The following is an 18,759-nucleotide window of genomic DNA, read 5'->3' as shown; positions in this document are numbered from 1 at the left end:
TCACAATATGTTAGAATACAGGTACAGCAAGTGATTAGGAAGGCAAATGAACTGTTGGAGTTTATTGAGAGGGGAAAAAGTACATATGTTTTATTGCACCTGTACTAGACCTTGGTGAAGCCACACCTAGAGTACTGTGTACAGTTTGGTCTCTTATTTGAAAAGGATATAATACACCAGAAGCTGTTCAGAGAAAGTTCACTTGGCTCATTCCTGGGATGAAGGAATTATCCTATGAAGACAGATTGTTTCAGGTTGGGCTTATACCTACTGGAGTTTAGAAAAATGAAAAGTGATTTTTTTGAAAAACATAGGATCTTGAAGGGACTTGATAGAATGGATACCAGGAGGATATTATATTTCTTCATGGTTATGCTGAACTTATACAAGACACTAATTAGACCTCAGCTGGAGTATTTTGTATAGTTCTGGGCACCACACTTTAGGAAGGATGTGGCATATTGAAGAGAGTGAAGAGATTTACAAATATTTTCCAGGAATGTGAAACTTCAGTTGAGGGTAGATTGGAGAGGTTGGGACTGTTTTCCTTAGCGAGATTTGTTAATGATGTTCAAAATCATGAATGAGGTGCTAGACAGAGTAAACAGTTTCTGCTTGCGAAAGAATTGAGAATGAGGGGGCACAAAATTAAAACGAATTGCAAAAGAAGAGAACATACGAGAAAAATCTTTTTCACAGAGCAAGTGGTCTGGATCTGGAAAGCACTACTCGGAAGTGTTGGAGTCAGATTCAACTGAGGTATTCACAAGTACATGCAATGATTATTTGAATGGAAACAACATGCAAGCATTTGAGATGGCACTAAATCATAATGCTCATTTGGAGAGTCAGTGCCGACGTGGTGGGCCAAATGGCCTCCTCCATCTTTGTTTTAGATGTTTGGCAAAAGAACCAAATATATTTTTCCTCATGGTATATTTATGCTGTGAGTGATTAAGAGCTGGGGTTCACTGTCAGAGATTGTGATGACAGCAGATTCAAAAGAGAACTGGATAATTATACATAGAGAAACAATTTGCTGGGTTACGAGGAAGAGGCTGCCAAGTGAGATTAGCTGAGTTGCTCTTGCTGAGAGCTAGATATGACAAGCAAATGGCCATCTTCTGTGATGTATTCATTATTTGATAAGTTTCACCCTTTAATCACCCAACTTTGATTATTTATTATTTTGAGCCCCTTTGGCCTATCTCAGATACCCATTATCTTATGTCAAAGTTATTTGTGTCCCTTTAGGGACCATACGTTTCTCACATTTTCGTTACTCACTATATGAATGAAATAATTATTCAAACATATTTGCAAACTTACACTCATCCTCAGTTCTAACAAATTATATTTTCAATGTTTTTCACCTTGCTTGTGGCCATTCTTTTACTGATGGATTACAGAAATAACTTTCACGATTGTTTTAGCCTTTGCTGCTAAGCTTCTTTTATCTTCATTTCTCTTTGTCCAGGATCACCTTTAACACATTCCTACTTATTCATCTCAGTTAAACCTTCTCCTCTGCCGATGTCCTAAAGGTTGCTTTTCTTCTCTGCAGTCAAAGTTTGTTAATTTATGTCAGCTTCCCCATGTTTAGTCTTACCTTGTTGATTTAAACGAATCACACAAAGTTTCAGCAAAAAACTGACATTTTCGGCTATAAAAAAACAAGTTGTTAATTAGCTGGAATAATGATGAGTAGTATTTCGCCTTTTGTAATGTCTCTACATTAGCAAGTCCAAAAATTTTCTAATTAAATAAAAACAGAAACTCAGCAGTTCCGGTGGCATCTGTGGGAGAGAAAGAGTTAACGTTTCGAGTCCGCAGGACTTCTAAAATTGGGTTCTTTCTAAATTTGCCACCGTTTGTTTTTATTTCCTGTCTTACGGGTTCTTAAGTTGTATATATGATTGCACTGCATCTGTAAGTGCTAAGCTTGTCCCTTGTCAGTGCTTTTTGAGTCTCAGTATGAGAAGTTACCTCTGATTCCAGACAAGAGCTATTGATTGTATCCCTGTTGATTCTCTTACGCCATTCAGCGGTATATTAGTTAATTTCCGAGCTTGTCTCTCCCAATCTCCCTGTGCTTAACTGTCCTCCTTAGATTTGCAGCCTTTCTTACCCCTGCCACCAGTCGGCTTGCATTTTTTAGACGCAACAATCTGCCGAAATCGACGACGAGGGGAGTGACACTGAAGGCTCGCCGCCCCGCGGGCTGCCTGGACCGGCCCACTCCACTGAACCTCTGCGCTTCCAACCAGACTCCCAGTTCGTCCGTCGCCATCCTCGCTTCACAAACATACTCGCGCGGTGCCACGGCAACAGCAACTTCCGGTGCGGGTCACCCGCGGGCTCGAGCGACGACAGTTAGCCAGAACACCCAAGCGCATGCGCCTGGCGGCACCGCGTTCCAGAGTGTCCATGGGGCAGGTGTGAAGTGGGTTGTTGTGATGGGATACTCGCCCCCAACACCTTTTATTGAAAAACTCACAGTAGACGTTTGGCAAAAGTGTCACGTAATAGGCTGGCGAGGAAAGTTCAAAGTCCATGAATAATGGAGATAGTGGCAGCATGGGTACAAAGTTGGCTGAGTGACAGGAAACATTAATGTCACTGCTTTTCTTTATCTATATTAATAACCTTGATTGGGGCACAACTTCAAAATTTGCTGATGACAAAACTTAGAGGTATTGTGAGCATCTCGTGAGATGGATTTCATGAGTTAGGCTGATAGAATGGGTGGACGCATAGCAAGTGGAATTTAATGTTGAGAAGTGTGAGGTGATCCATTTTAGTAGGAAGAACAAGGAGGAGCAACGTACATGTTTGCCAAGGAACTATGGCGACAGACGACTTGAATGTCCGATTGGAAACACAGAGCTTCAGCGGAGTGGATCAATCCCAAAAGCCTGCGCAGTAGTGAACCTTAACTGTTACCCACTTATCGTCGATTTGGGCAGACTGCCCTGACTAAAAGAAACAATTCTAAAGGGCACAGACAGGATGGAGAAACCTGGGGAAATGTGTACATAAATTGTTGAAGCTAACGAGGTTGGATCAGTATAAGGTTTAAAAAGTATGCAGGATACTGGGTTTTATGAATAGAGGCAACATAGAAATCACAGAAACCCTACAGTGCAGAAAGAGGCCATTTGGCCCATCGAGTTAACTACTACTGATGTTGCCTGGTATGGAAGGACTGGGGTATGAGGAAAGATTGAAGAAATTGGGGCTCTTTTCCCTTGAAAGACGCCGACTGAGGGGGGATCTAATAGAGGCATATAAGATTATGAAGGGTATAGATAGAGTAAACAGAGGTAAGCTATTTCCTATAATAGAGACACGTAGGACAAGGGGCCATGGACTTAAGGTGAGGGGGGAGCGGTACAACACAGATATTAGAGGGAGGTTTTTCACACAGAGGGTAGTGGGGGTATGGAATGCTCTGCCAAGTAAGGTGGTGGAGGCAAACACGCTAGAGTCCTTTAAGAGTAACTTAGACAGGCACATGACTGAGTTGGAGATGGGTGGATATAGGAGAACCTTTTAAATAAGGGTCATTAGCATTGGGGCGTTCCTGGTAATGTAAATGGGTATAGTATGATAATAATGTTTTTTTTTCTCTTTCATTCACAGGTTTTAAGTCGGTCCACGTCGTGTCCAATGAGGGGCATACAGGCGATGGGTCGTACTGGGGCTGCTCTTGGTTGTTCGAGATTGGCCTAGTGCTTCATGTCGTTAGTGTGTGCCTAAACTGGACAAGACGACAGCTCAGTGACTATCGCTGATTGCTGTGCAGACACATGGATTTGGGCCGGTGTCTGTGGGAGTTTGCACATTCTCCCCATGCTTGCGTGGGTTTTCTCCGGGTGCTCCGGTTTCCTCCCACACCCCAAAGATGTGCTGTTAGGCTGATTGGCAGGAATAAATTGTCCCTAAATCAGTTTCCCTCAATATGGATGGCCATAAAACATTAGATAGGGGTCATGGGTAGAGAGGTGGACTGGTGGTGTTGAGATGGCGGCGCGGGCTCGTTGGGCCGAAGGGCCTGTTTCCCGGGCTGATTTTGTTCTTTGTTCTTTGTTCTTTGAGTCTGCACCGACAACAATCCCACCCAGGCCTCACCCCCATATTCCTACATATTTACCCGCTAATCCGTCTAATCTACGCATCTCAGGTCGCTAAGGGGTAATTTTTAGAATGGCCAATCAACCTAACCTGCATATCTTTGGATGTATAACATGTATAAAAACAAGGAAGTTTTGTGAACCTTAATAAAATATTGGTTCGCCTTCTGCTGGAGAATTGTGTCTAATTCTGGGCACCAGAATTAGAAAGGGTGTGAAAGCATCCAAGATAATGCAGAAAAGTTTTACAAAAATATTTCTACGGATGATAGACTTCAGTCACATGAAAAGATTGGAGAAGCTGGGGCTATTCGACAAGTGAAGATTGGGAGGAGGCTTGATAGAGGTGTCCAAATCATGAGAGATCTGGACAGACTAGTTAGAAAAAAATTGTTCCCATGGAAGGATCGAAAACCAGAGGATGCTCATTTGAGGCGATTGGCAACAAAGCTAGATAAAAAAAAAATTACCCAGTGAGAGGTTAGGAGCTGGAATGCACCACTATCTGTAAGTGTGGCGGAGGCAGGTTAGATCATGGCTTCCAATAGGGAATTGGATAATTATCTGAAGAGAAAAAAAATACAGGGAGGTGGAACTAGCGGAGCTGCTCTTGCAGAGAGCGGGCATGACGAGCCAAGTGATTCTATCTGTGCTGTCTTCAATCCCAGTCACAAATTATCATAAGAGTTCATCAAGTATGATTAAAGAGTAAAGCGGTTCGCACCATTTCGCAAAGGACAGCGGAGGCTGTGCAGGGAGAATCAGCAGAAACGCCTACAATTCCCATAATAGTCTGAGTCTGAGCGCAGGCGCATTGAGCGTGGGATTCTGCTTTTTTGATTGGATGTGCTGACGTGAAGACGTGGAGCTGTTCACTAGTTGGGTGGTGCTGCAACGAGAGAGAGAACAATGTATAGGCTGGCAGTCGGAGGCAGCATTACCACAGCGATAAACTGTACAACAAGCTGCTTTCAGCCCCAGTAGAGCCTGCCGTGTTCCTCCCGGGAAGCTAAACCCACACTTGCTGTGTGCAACCATAAAATATATATACTAGGGGCTGATTGCACACACCCAGAGAATGAAACCACAGACTGGAGTAACCACTGTTAATGTACGAATCACTCGCAGAATTCAACCACAGAAATTACAGCCAGGGACTGACTGAATTCAGGCACAGATAATATACCAGCATTGGTTCAGCCTCAGAAAGTTTCTTCAGGGACTGGCAGTTACAATCCCGCCAAATATATCAAGGATCGGCAGCTTCAGTCGAGGCAGTACATGCAAATCTGGTAGCTTCAGCCACGACTCTCCGTTTTACCCGGAGCAAATAAACCGTACAGGCTGGATTTCGCAGAAGTAAGTACAACTATAGTCCGTCTACCTCTTGCCAAACGTATACTAGCGATTGGTTCCTTCTACAGTTTTATTGCACGCTAGATGGATCGGATATATTGGTCCTCCATAAGGTACTGTGCCATTCTTCAAACTAATTGTGTGCTCTTCTAATTCGCGGATTGCCTTTAATTCTAATCGGTTTACACAAATAAGGATAACATCGCCCAGATTATATAGGGCACACGGTTTTTATTATCCACAGGGACAAGTAGTCTTGCACTGTTAAAAACGCGTTCTTTGCATTGACTAGAATACCGTTGTTTGAAAATCTTGGACACATATATATTGAAAACTATATATAACCACGAGATTGAAATTAGGGTGTAAATTTTCCAAAATCGTGTTAACGAAGATCTGGATTACTATAGAAGTTTATCATTTTGGCATATGATTTATAATATTTCCCAGTGAGAATGTAGAATTATTTCGGGAGAATTGACGGATTTGCATTCAGAATACAAAAATGACTTGCTTCCAGTAGGATTTCCTTTAAATCCGCGCAATTATGAAACAAGTAATCGATACATGTGGATTTTCTAGTTTACTATTGTGTTGGGAGATGCTTGGGTTTAGACAGGCGGACTCCAGAGACTGCTCTGTGTTCATTGAATGGAAGACTGCCATGTGCTGTGTAGTAGGTACCTTGTGTGCAGTACCCAATACAATGATTGAGGTACGTGGCCATTAGGGTGGGTCTGCTCGTCCCTCGGCGTGTTGGCCAGCAGCCTTTGTGCGTGTGTACTATGTGAATGACTATTTCTCCATGTCCCTGAAAGCTTCTGTTTTTCAAAAATAATATCAGAAAATCGTTGGAAATTCTCTCTAGTCGCAGCCTTTAGAAGCACTTGCAGCTTTGATGCAGGGCGTTGTTATTGGATTCATTTCTTACAGCTTAACCATCTCCGGACGAGTTCACAGAACTGATATTCCAAATTTTCCTGCTTCCCTACTCTCTGCCTCCCTCACTCTTTGTTCACCCTCCCTGCCGCCGTATCACTCTCTTTCTCTGTTCTTTTTCTCTGTTCTTCCTTTTCTCTTTATTCCTCATTCACTTTTTGCTTTCTAGTCAGTTTTCTGTTTCACTCTTAATATCGGTACCAATTCTGTCATACCTCTGCCGCTTGACTGTCATTATTTCTACTGGTCTGTTCATTTCATCGCTCCTCTATCCCTTACTCATGAATCGCCGCCCCATCCCCCAGCAACCGCCACCCCGCAACACCCCACATCCCCCCCGGCAACCCCCCCGTCCCCCCAGCAACGCCCCCATGTCCCCAGCAACCACCCCATCCCCCAACAACTCATCCCTCATCAACCCCCGATCCCCCATCTACCCTCCACTCCCCTGCAACAACCCCCCCACATTCGTCTCTCCACATCCCATTCTCCTTCTCCCCATATTCTCCCCGACCCTCTCCTTTTGTTCATTTTGCTTCCTATCTCTTCCTTTCCGCATTTTCCTCCTCATGTCCCTACCTCTCCCCACTTTTCCCCCTCCCATCCTACTCTCTCACCCTCCCTTCCCGCTTTGTCCCCCTTCTTTCTCACTCCTCCACCCTCCATTCCCGTGCTCTCCCCACACCCTTCCCGCGCTCTCCCCACACCCGTCCCGCGCTCCTCCCACACCCTTCCCGCGCTCTCCCCACACCCTTCCCGCGCTCTCCCCACACCCTTCCCGCGCTCCCCCCACACCCTTCCCGCGCTCCCCCACACCCTTCCCGCGCTCCCCCCACACCCTTCCCGCGCTCCCCCCACACCCTTCCCGCGCTCCCCCCACACCCTTCCCGCGCTCCCCCCACACCCTTCCCGCGCTCCCCCCACCTTCCCACACTCCCCACACCCTTCCCACGCTGCCCCCACACCCTTCCCGCGCTCCCCCCACATCCTTCCCAGCTCCCCCGCCCTCCCTCTGTCCCACCCCTCCCCGATCCCTCCCTCCCTCCCACCCATCCACGCTCCATCCCTCCCTCCCACCCCTCCCCGCTCCCTCCCTCCCTCCAACCCCTCCCCGGTCCCTCCCTCTGTCCCACCTACCTCCCTCCCTCCCACTCCTCCCCGCTCCCTCCCACCCTCCCACCCTCCCCGGTCCCTCCCGCCCTCCCACCCACCCCTCCCCGGTCCCTCCCTACCTCCCACCCACCCACCCCTCCCCGGTCCCTCCCTACCTCCCACCCACCCACCCCTCCCCGGTCCCTCCCTACCTCCCACCCACCCACCCCTCCCCGGTCCCTCCCTACCTCCCACCCACCCACCCCTCCCCGGTCCCTCCCTCCCACCCACCCCTCCCTGGTCCCTCCCTCCCACCCACCCCTCCCTGGTCCCTCCCTCCCACCCACCCCTCCCTGGTCCCTCCCTCCCACCCACCCACCCACCCACCCCTCCCCAGTCCCTCCCTACCTCCCACCCACCCCTCCCCGCTCCCTCCCTCCCACCCACCCACCCCTCCCCGCTCCCTCACTCCCACCCACCCACCCCTCCCCGCTCCCTCACTCCCACCCACCCACCCACCCCTCCCCGCTCCCTCACTCCCACCACCCACCCCTCCCCACTCCCTCACTCCCACCCACCCCTCCCCGCTCCCTCACTCCCACCCACCCACCCCTCCCCGCTCCCACCCTCCCACCCACCCCTCCCTGCTCCCTCCCTCCCTGCCACCACTCCCTGATCCCTGGCTCCCTCCCTCCCTCCCTCCCACCCCTCCACACTCCCTCCCTCCCTCCCACCCCTCCCCACTCCCTCCCTCCCTCCCATCCTCCCTCCCTCCCTCCCTCCCACCCACACCTCCGCGCTCCCTCCCTACCTCCCACCCCTCCCCGCTACCTCCCTCGCTCCCACCCCTCCCCACGACCTCCCTCCCTCCCAACCCTCCCCGCTCCCTCCCTCCCACCCACCCACCCCTCCCCACGACCTCCCTCCCTCCCAACCCTCCCCGCTCCCTCCCTCCCACCCACCCACCCCTCCCCGCTCCCTCCCTCCCACCCACCCCTCCCCGCTCCCTCCCTCCCACCCACCCCTCCCCGCTCCCTCCCTCCCACCCACCCCTCCCCGCTCCCTCCCTCCCACCCACCCCTCCCCGCTCCCTCCCTCCCACCCACCCCTCCCCGCTCCCTCCCTCCCACCCACCCCTCCCCGCTCCCTCCCTCCCACCCACCCCTCCCCGCTCCCTCCCTCCCACCCACCCCTCCCCGCTCCCTCCCTCCCACCCACCCACCCCTCCCCGCTCCCTCCCTCCCACCCACCCCTCCCCGCTCCCTCCCTCTCACCCACCCCTCCCCGCTCCCTCCCTCTCACCCACCCACCCCTCCCCGCTCCCTCCCTCCCACCCACCCACCCCTCCCCGCTCCCTCCCTCCCACCCACCCCTCCCCGCTCCCTCCCTCCCACCCACCCACCCACCCCTCCCCGCTCCCTCCCTCCCACCCACCCCTCCCCGCTCCCTCCCTCCCACCCACCCACCCCTCCCCGCTCCCTCCCTCCCACCCACCCACCCCTCCCCGCTCCCTCCCTCCCACCCACCCCTCCCCGCTCCCTCCCTCCCACCCACCCCTCCCCGCTCCCTCCCTCCCACCCACCCCTCCCCGCTCCCCTCCCTCCCACCCACCCCTCCCCGCTCCCTCCCTCCCACCCACCCCTCCCCGCTCCCTCCCTCCCACCCACCCCTCCCCGCTCCCTCCCTCCCACCCACCCATCCCTCCACGCTCCAACCCATCCCTCCCCACACCCACCCTCCCACCCACCCCTCCCCGCTCCCACCCTCCCACCCACCCCTCCCCGCTCCCACCCTCCCACCCACCCCTCCCCATTCCCTCCCTCCCACCCACCCACCCACCCCTCCTCATTCCCTCCCTCCCACCCACCCCTCCCCATTCCCTCCCTCCCACCCACCCCTCCCCATTCCCTCCCTCCCACCCACCCCTCCCCGCTCCCGCCCCTCCCCGCTCCCGCCCTTCCCCGCTCCCTCCCTCCCCCGCTTCCTCCCTCCCTCCCACCCACCCACCCCTCCCTGCCCCCTCCCTCCCACCTACCCACCCACCCCTCCCCGCCCCCTCCCTCCCACCCACCCTCCCCACCCACCCCTCCTCGCACCCTCCCTCCCACCCACTCCTCCCCGCTCCCTCCCTCCCACCCACCCCTCCCCGCTCCCTCCCTCCCACCCACCCCTCCCCGCTCCCTCCCTCCCACCCACCCCTCCCCGCTCCCTCCCTCCCACCCACCCCTCCCCGCTCCCTCCCTCCCACCCACCCACCCCTCCCCGCTCTCTCCCTCCCACCCACCCACCCCTCCCCGCTCCCTCCCTCCCACCCACCCCTCCCCGCTCCCTCCCTCCCACCCACCCCTCCCCGCTCCCTCCCTCCCTCCCACCCCTCCCCACTCCCTCCCTCCCTCTCACTCACCCCTCCCCGCTTCATCCCTCCCTCCCACCCACCCTTCCCCGCTCTCTCCCTCCCTCCCACCCAGCCCTCCCCGCTCCCTCCCTCCCTCCCTCCCACCCACCCACCCCTCCCCGCTCCCTCCCTCCCTCCCACCCACCCACCCACTCCTCCCTCCCTCCCCTCCCTGCCCTCTCTCTCCTTCCCTCCCCCCTCCCCGCACACTCTCTCCTTCGCTGCCCTCCCCGCTCTCTCCCTCCCCTCCCCATTCTCTCCCATCCCTCCCCGCTCTCTCCCTCCCCTGCCCGCAATCTCCCTCCCTCCCTCCCCGCTCTCTCCCTCCATCTCCTCTCTCTCTCTCCATCCCTGCTCTCTCCCTCCCTCCCTCCCTTCCCGCTCTCTCTCTCTCTCCCTACTTGCGGTGTCCCCACACTCTCCCCAATCTCCCTCCCCTCCCCGCTCTCTCCCTCCCTGCTTCCTCCCTCCCTTCTCCCTCCCTCCCTTCTCCCTCCCTCCCCTCCCCGCTCCCTCCCCTCCCCGCTCCCTCCCTCCCTTCCCTCCCCGCCCACTCTCTCCTTCGCTGCCCTCCCCGCTCTCTCCCTCCCCTCCCCATTCTCTCCCATCCCTCCCCGCTCTCTCCCTCCGTCCCCTCCCCGCGCTCTCCCTCCCTTCGTCCCCTCCCCGCTCTCTCCCTCCCTCCCCTCCCCGCGCTCTCCCTCCCTCCCCTCCCCGCTCCCTCCCTCCCTCCCCTCCCCGCTTTCTCCCTCCTTCCCTTCCCTCCCCGCCCACTCTTTCCTTCGCTGCCCTCCCCGCTCTCTCCCTCCCCTCCCCATTCTCTCCCATCCCTCCCCGCTCTCTCCCTCCCCTCCCCGCTCTCTCCCTCCCCTTCCCGCTCCTTCCCACCCCTCCCCGCTCCCTCCCTCCCTCCCTTCCACCCCTCCCCGCTCCCTCCCTTCCACCCCTCCCCGCTCCCTCCCTTCCACCCCTCCCTGCTCCCTCCCTTCCATCCCTCACTGCTCTCTCCCTCCCCGCTCTCTCCCTCCCTCCCTCCCCTCCCCACTCTCTCCCTCCCTCCCCTCCCCTTCTCCCCTCCCTGCTCTCTCCCTCCCCTCCCTCCCTTCCCCGCTCTCTCCCTCCCCTCCCCGCACTCTCCCTCCCTACCTCCCTCCCAGCTCTCTCCCTCCATCCCCTCTCTCTCCCTCCCTCCCCGCTCTCTCCCTCCCTCCCTCCCTCCCCGCTCTCTCTCTCTCCCTACTTGCGGTGTCCCCATACTCTTCCCAATCTCCCTCCCTCCCTCCCTGTTCCTGCTCTCTCACTCCCCCCGTTCCCGCTCTCTCACTCCCCCCGTTCCCGCTCTCTCACTCCCCCCGTTCCTGCTTGCGCCCCCTCCCTCTCGCCCCCCTCTCGCGCCCCCCTCCCACTTGCCCCCCTCCCTCTCGCCTCCCCTCCCTCTCGTCCCCTTGCCCCCTTCCCTCTCGCCCCCTTCCCTCTCGCCCCCCTTTCCGCTCGTCCCCTTCCCGCTCGCCCCCTTCCCACTCGCCCCCTCCTTCCTTTTCCGCTCGCCCCCTCCATTCCCGCTCTCTCCCCCCTCCCTGCCTGCTTTCTCTCCCCCCTCTGCCCGCACTCTCCCACCTTCCCACTCACTACCCCCTTCCTTCACCCCTCCCTCCCAGCCCCTCACTTCTTATTCCCTCCACCTCATCCCTCCCTATCCATTGAACCCCTCCCCCCTCCCTGTTCCTCCTCTCTCCCTCACCCTCCACTTCCCCTTACCCCGCCCTCCCCCAACTCTTATTCCCTCCCCTCACCTCTTATTACCCCCTCACCCCTCTCTATCACTTCAACCCCTCCCTGTCCCTCCTCTCTCCTCACCCTTTACTTCCCCTCACCTTTCTCTCCCTCCCTGTCCCTCCCATTCTTGCTGTCACCCCTCCCGTCCTCTCCCTCTCCCTCCCTCCCATCCACCTCTCCCTCCCTCCCACCCATCGTTCCCTCTCCCTCCCTCCCGCCTCTCCCTCTCCCTCCCGCCTTTCCCTCTCACCCCCTCCCTCTCGCCCCTCCCCCTCCCACCTCTCCCTCTCCCGTCTCTCCCTCCTCCTTCACCCCTCCCTCCCGTAGCCCTCCCTCCTCATTCACCCCTTTCTCTCACCCCTCCTTCCGGCACTCCCTAGCTCCCCCCTTCCTCCCTCCTGCCATTCCCCCTTCCTCCCCCCTCTCCTCCTTTGTCTCTCCCTCCCCCATCCCCCCTTCCCCCTTTGCTCCTGCCTCCCTCCCTCCCTCCCCCACTTCGCCCCTGTCTCCCTCCCCACCTTCGCCCCTGCCTCCTTCCTTCCCTCCCTCCTCCACTTCGCCCCTGCTTCCATCCCTCCCTCCCTGTCCCCCTTCGCCCCTGCCTCCGTCCCTCCCTCCCCCCCTTCGCCCCTGCCTCCGTCCCTCCCTCCCCCCCTTCGCCCCTGCCTCCATCCCTCCCTCCCCCCTCGCCCCTGTCTCCCTCCCCCCTTCTCCTCTGCCTCCCTCCCTCCCCACCTCGTCCCTGCCTCCCTCCCTCCCTACGCCCTTCCCCCTTTGCCCCTGCCTCCCTCCCTCCCCGCTTTGCCCCTGCCTCCCTCCCTCCCTACCCTCTCCCCCCTCAACCCTGCCTCCCTCCCTCCTCTCCTTCACCCCTGCCTCCCTCCCTCCCCCCCTTCACCCCTGCCTCCCTCCCTCCCCCCCTTCACCCCTGCCTCCCTCCCTCCCCCCAATTCGCCCCTGCCTCTCCCCCCCAGTCGCCCCTGCCTCCCCCCGTTTGCCCCTGCCTCCCCGCCCCATTTGCCCCTGCCTCCCCCCCGTTTGCCCCTGCCTCCCCCCCCGGTCGCCCCTGCCTCCCCGCCGTTTGCCCCTGCCTCCCCCCCGCCCCAGTCACCCCTGCTTCCCCCCCGTTTGCCCCTGCCTCCCCCCCCAACCCCGGTCGCCCCTGCCACCCACCCGTTCGCCCCTGTCTCCCCCCTGTTCGCCCCTGCCTCCCCCCTGTTCGCCCCTGCCTCCCCCCGTTCGCCCCTGCCTCCCCCCGTTCGCCCCTGCCTCCCCCCGTTCGCCCCTCACTCCCCCCGTTCGCCCCTCACTCCCTCCATCCCCCCTTTGCCCCTCCCTCCCTCCCTTTGCCCCTCTCCCCTCCCCTCCCTCCCTTTGCCCCTCTCCCCTCCCCTCCCTCCCTTTGCCCCTCCCTCCCTTCTTTTGCCCCCTCTCCCCTCCCTCCCTCCGCCCCACTCCCCTCCCTGCATCTGCCCTCTCGCCTCCCTCCCACCCCTCCTTTGACCCTCTCCCTCCCTCCCACCCCTCCTTTGACCCTCCCCCTCCCTCCCACCCCCCTTTGACCCTCCCTCCCTCCCACCCCCCCTTTGACCCTCCCTCCCTCCCACCCCCCCTTCGACCCTCCCTCCCTCCCACCCCCCCCTCGACCCTCCCTCCCTCCCACACCCCCCTTTGACCTTCCCTCCCACCCCCCCTTCAACCCTACCTTCCTCCCTCCCCCCTTCGACCCTCCCTTCCTCCCACCCCCCTTTGACCCTCCCTCCCCCCCTTAGACCCTCCCTCCCTCCCACCCCCCCTTCGACCCTCCCTCCCTCTGTCCCTCCCTCCCTCCCTCGCGCCCCCTCCCTCCTTCCCCCTCTCCCACCTTCCCCCCTCTCCCTCCCTCCTTCCCCCCTCCTACCCCCCTCCCTCCTTCCCCCCTCCCTCCCTCCTTCTCCCCTCCCTCCCTCCTTCCCCCTCCCTCCCTCCCTCCTTCCACCCCTCCCTCCCTCCCTCCTTCCTCCCCCCTCCATCCTTCCCCCTCCCCTCCTTCCCCTCCTTCCCCCCCTCCCTCCTTCCTTCCCTCTCCCTCTCTCCCTCCTTCCCCCCACCTTTCCCCCCCCCTCCCTCCCCCCTTCACCTCCCCCCTTCTCCCTCTCCCCCTCTCCCTCCCCCCTTCTCCCTCCCCCCTTCTCCCTCCCCCCTTCTCCCTCCCCTCTTCTCCCTCCCCTCGCTTCTGCCTTCCTCCCTGCCCCTCCCCCCTTCGCCCCTGCCTTCCTCCCTCCCTCCCCCCTTTGCCCCTTCCTCCCTCCCTCCCCCCGCCTTCCTCCCACCCTTCCCCCTGCCTTCCTCTCACCCTTCCCCCTGCCTTCCTCCCACCCTCCCCCCTGTCTTCCTCCCTCCCCCCTTCGCCCCTGCCTTCCTCCCTCCCTCCTTTCCCCCCTTCGCCCCTGCCTCCCTCCCTCCCTCCCTCCCCCCTTCACCCTTGCCTCCCTGGCACACTCCTTCCTCTCCCTCCCTCCTTTTCTCTCCCCTCCTTTCCTCACCTCCCTCCTCTCTTCCTCCCTTCATCCCTTTCCCTTCCTCTCCCTCTCTCCCTGTTCCTCCTTTTCCTCCCCCTACCAAACCCCTCCCATCTCCCTCTCTCTTCCCCTCCTTCCCACCTCCCATCCGTCTCTGCCCTCTATCCCCATCCTCCCCTGTCACCACCATCCCCCTCCCTCTTCCCCTCCCATCCTTCCATGCATATCTTACTTCCCCACTCCTTAGTTCCCCTCCCCTTGCCCTTCCGCCTCCTCCCCTTGCCCTTCTGCCTCCTCCCCTTGTCTCTCTGCCTCCTCCCCTTGCCTCTCCGCCCCCTCTTCTTGCCTCCTTGCCCTCTCCTCTTTTCTCTCTCCACAGATGCTGTCAGACCTGCTGAGATTTTCCAACATTTTCTATTAGAGATGTTCAGTGAAACTTACAAGAAAGATGATCTGTTAAATGCCTAAAGGCATGGTCAAACTTTGATCTATTTTGATGGAAAAATATATCATGGACTTTAAAAGGTTGTATTAAAGATTTATGAAATTCAATTTGGGGATCCCCCAAACAGGACAGCATTTAAATTACTTGATTGTGCTGAAGAGTTTCATGAGGACAAGCTATTGGTTCTAACTAATGTTCATTTTTTTGGAGAGGGAGGCCCTACTAAGTCAGTTGTCTGCTGCCTTGAAAACAGAGTGATAATTTCTGTCAACAGGCATGGAATAAATCTGGGACATTCTGTAGTAACACAAACATAGAAGCTAAGAGCAGGGGTAGGCCATTCAGCTCTTCGAGTCTGCTCTACTATTCATCTTGATCATGGCTGATCATTGAATCCAATATCCTGATCCCCATTCCTCCCATATCCCTTGATCCCTTGAGCCTCAAGAGCTATATCTAATTTCTTCTTGAAATCAGACAATATTTTGGCTTCAACTACATTCGGTGGTAGTGAATTCCATACATTCATCATCCTCTGGGTGAAGAAATGTTTACCTCTTATCCTCAAACAATGCCCCATAGTTCTGAACTCCCAGGATTCAATGATTGCCAAATTTTAGAATGATCCAGGTCTGTACACAGATGCCAATACAATGGAAGGATTAAAGGCAGGCAAAATGAAGATGAAAGCATCTTTAGCAAATCTGGCTATTGCAGCTACTATTATAAAATGGTGTACTCCAGCTATTTTACAAGTGCTGTTGTACTCTCTACTCAAGTACCTATATGGTGGAATAATCCTTCTCTGAAAAAGAAACATGAATTGGAGCATGATTTTCACCAACTTTTTGGAAAGTCAGTGAACTCGTAGTTTATCCAATTGGGATATTTCTCATTAGAGCCTGGTACAAGTATCATTGGCATCAAGTGATAAAATTGAGAGACACAAAGCAAACTGTCTTAAACTTGCATAGTTAAAAATCATGCTAAAAGTGCAGATGTAGTAGATTGATTTGGCAAACCTTCAGGACTGGCCAGTGCCTCCAGGATTTCAAAATCATGCGTACAACACTGTTGCAATATCTTAAGGACATGTGTCATCTAATTGAGTGGGAGAGACAAGACTCGAGAGCACAACCTCAGAGTGAAGGGACATTCCTTTATACTTGAGATGAGGAGGAATATCTTCAGCCAGAGGATGGCGAATCTGTAGAACTCATTGCCATAGAGGGCTGTGGAGGCCAGGTCATTGAGTGTCTTTAAGACAGAGATAGATAGGTTCTTGATAAATAAGGGGATCAAGGTTACGGAGAGAAGGCAGTAGAATGAGGGTGAGAATTATATAAGCCATAATTGAATGGCGGAGCAGACTCAATGGCCGAATGGCCTAATTCTGCTCCTATGTCTTATGGTCTTATGGGTAATGAGTCTTTTTGCTTTCCAATTAGAATAGGAAGAGTGGGGGCAGGTCTTGTGATGAAACCTCCAAGAATGCCTTTAATCACAGTTAGAAACCTTAATGGTTGATAAAGAGTATACAAGCATAATAGGCAGCCTCAAGTAGTTCCCCACCCACTGCAATCGCGGGAGCCTGCAGCCCAAGGTACAGCCTACATCACCCCCTCCCACCACCCAGACCGATTGTGGACTCCAAACCCTTCCACACCGATCATGTACTTATTCCCTCTCCCACTGATTGCTGTCCTGCTGCACTTCACCACCGATCATGGCCCTGCTACCCTCCTCCATTGATTGCATGCAGAGTAGCAGTGGGCCCCTCCCCCATTTGCCCCTCCCCACATGCCCTGCACCATTGGCCTGCCCACCCACAGGCACTGCCCTCCAGACTCTGCCCACCCATAGGCCCCACTCCCATTAGCCCCACCCCCAGTGAACATTGCCCAGGTGCCAGGCTGGCATTGCCAAAGTGCCATGGTGGTACTGCCAGTCTGGCACTGCCCACAGGGCACCGCTGCCTTGCCTTCTACCTCCCCTGTGGGCCTCAATGGCCTCCAATTCCACTGGCGAGGCCAACACATGGGGAGCAGCTGTTTTCCTTGCCGAAGACAACCTCTCCCAGTGAGGCCATAAAGATGAGTGAGCCCAGACAATTGAGCGCCAGACTCGTTAAATGCGTGCTAAACCCAATTCAAATACATTAACCAGCTTCCCGCCCATTTCCGGTGGGAGGCTGACCACGACAGAAATCCAGGTGTGCACTGATGAAGTAAACCGGTGCCGTTCGTGCTATCTGCTTTACGTCCGATTTTACGGCATTTCTCCGGCAAAATAGTCATAAAGCTGTGGTTAAAATCAGCCCATCGTTCCTGGGGTTTGGATTCTGCTTAAGAAATGCAAACCAGGTTGAGGTATTATTCTGGAATTCAATTGCCAGCAATCACAGATGGCATTTTCAGAAATTCCTCTGCTATGAGTTATAGAAAGCCTTGTCCATTTAAAAAGAATAAAATTGATCATTTTTGCAGAGTAGTCCGGGTGATGTAGTTATGTATTTATTTTCCATCCCATCTCAACCAGTACACAATAGAAATGCAGCAGCAGACTTTTAAGGAGATATTTAGCAACTCTCAGCAAAGATTTATGTCAGTGAGAAAGAGACTCTTTGAGAAGGATGCATAATCTATTGCCAAATAAAGAAGCGAAGAATAGTATGAAATTGATAGAAATACTATATCAGACTATGCAAGGGAAATCATGTTCAACTAATTTATTTGAATTTTTGAGGAAGTAATGCACAAGGAGGATAATGGGAAACCTGTGGGTGTGGTGTTCTTGGATTTCCAGAAAGCATTTAATAAGGTGCCACGTCAAGGATTACTATAGAAGGTAAGACAATGTGATGTGGGCGTAACAGGAAGCAGAGAGTAGCGATATATGTATCTTTTTTAGGGTTGGCAATCTGTAACAAGTAGAATGCTACAGAAATCAGTGCTGAGCCCTCAACTGTTTACAATTTACATCACTGATTTGGCTAAGGAGACTGAATGTATGGCAGCTTCTGTGATAAAAATAATAAACCAACCACTCTGAGTCTGTGAGCTTCAAGTAAATAACAAATTTAATTCAAGCTTATGTTGGGAGAGATGCATCCCAATTTGTATTTCTCTGATACAAACTCTGCAACAGATTTATAGCTTTTAGTTATCACGTTTTACTACACTGCTTGGTACAACCTTCAATAACTTTAACATATGCATTACTAAACCTAAATATCTCACCCTTTTGGCCTCAGTAAGTCTGTTAGCATCTGGTGTCCAGTAGCCCATTGCCCATTGAGCATTATCTCCTTAATACTTTGTGTACTCAAGCTTTGAAGGCCATTGAATCTTATGACTTGCATTCTCATCTCGGTTCCCACAGTAATGGCCACATATCCCATCATACTCAGAAAAGGCTAGCTAGCTACGTTGTGTACTCTAAGGTTATTAAATGTTTTAATATCAACAAACATGAAACAATGGTGACATGGTGCCAACAGTAATTAGCACTTCTGCCTCACAGCGCCAGGAACCCAGTTTTGATTCCCGGCTTAGGTCAGTGTCTGTATGGAGTTTACACATTCTCCCCGTGTCTGTGTGGGTTTCCTCCGAGTGCTCCAGTTTCCTTCCACAGTCCAAAGATGTGCGGATTAGATGGATTGGCCATACTAAATTGCCTCTTAGTGTCAGAGGGACTATCTTGGGTAAGTGTGTAGGGTAATGGGAATAGAGCCTGGGTGAGATTGAGTGCAGTCTCAATGGGCCAAATGGCCTCCTGCACTGTAGGAGTCTATGATTCCCATTCAATGTCTGTTATCGCATTTCAGGGCCTTCCTTTGTACTCTTGGTTAGGCACTACCTGGCTCAGGTGGGACATTCCCAAGATTTCTCCCATCAGTAGCTTTAATGTATTCCAGGACGTTGTGGGAGGCTAGAAAGGAAATTGTGAGTCCCCGAGCAGAGATATTTGAATCATTGACAGCCACAGATGAGATGCCTGAAGATTGGAAGATGGCAAATGTTATGTCTTTGTTTAAGAAGGGATGCAGGGAAAAGCCTGGGAACTACAGACCAGTGAGCCTAACATCTGTAGGGGATACATTGTTAGAAGGTATTCTGAGAG

General features: G+C 54.8%; 2 protein-coding genes across 7 annotated transcripts in view; one reads left to right on the top strand and one right to left on the bottom strand.

Annotated features, from left to right (window-relative positions):
- The window catches only part of LOC145342018 (uncharacterized), a 296,566-nt gene extending 294,270 nt beyond the window's left edge, over positions 1-2,296 (bottom strand). For 4 of the 5 annotated variants that reach the window (XR_013886488.1, XR_013886489.1, XM_080187154.1 and 1 more), the window contains exon 1: positions 2,129-2,296. Coding sequence is in view for 2 of the 5 variants with exons in the window: in XM_080187154.1 (XP_080043280.1) it covers positions 2,129-2,290 (162 nt within the window). In the remaining 3 variants the exon portion in view is untranslated. Of the gene's footprint in view, positions 1-1,986 lie in introns of all 5 variants that reach the window. The other variant, XM_080187156.1, reaches the window with a different exon arrangement.
- Positions 2,297-5,046: 2,750 nt separating this feature from the next.
- Positions 5,047-18,759, top strand: part of smpd3 (sphingomyelin phosphodiesterase 3) — a 370,308-nt gene continuing 356,595 nt past the window's right edge. For both annotated transcript variants that reach the window (XM_080187151.1, XM_080187150.1), the window contains exon 1: positions 5,047-5,492. The gene's annotated coding sequence lies outside the window, so the exon portion shown is untranslated. The remainder of the gene's footprint in view (positions 5,493-18,759) is intronic.

Source organism: Carcharhinus amblyrhynchos, chromosome 4, assembly GCF_965287045.1.
Source record: "Carcharhinus amblyrhynchos chromosome 4, sCarAmb.v2.hapA, whole genome shotgun sequence".
NCBI classification, from domain to species: Eukaryota; Metazoa; Chordata; class Chondrichthyes; order Carcharhiniformes; family Carcharhinidae; genus Carcharhinus; species Carcharhinus amblyrhynchos.
The sequence above is the reverse complement of the archived record's forward strand: the minus strand, read 5'-3'. Positions and strand labels throughout refer to the sequence as shown.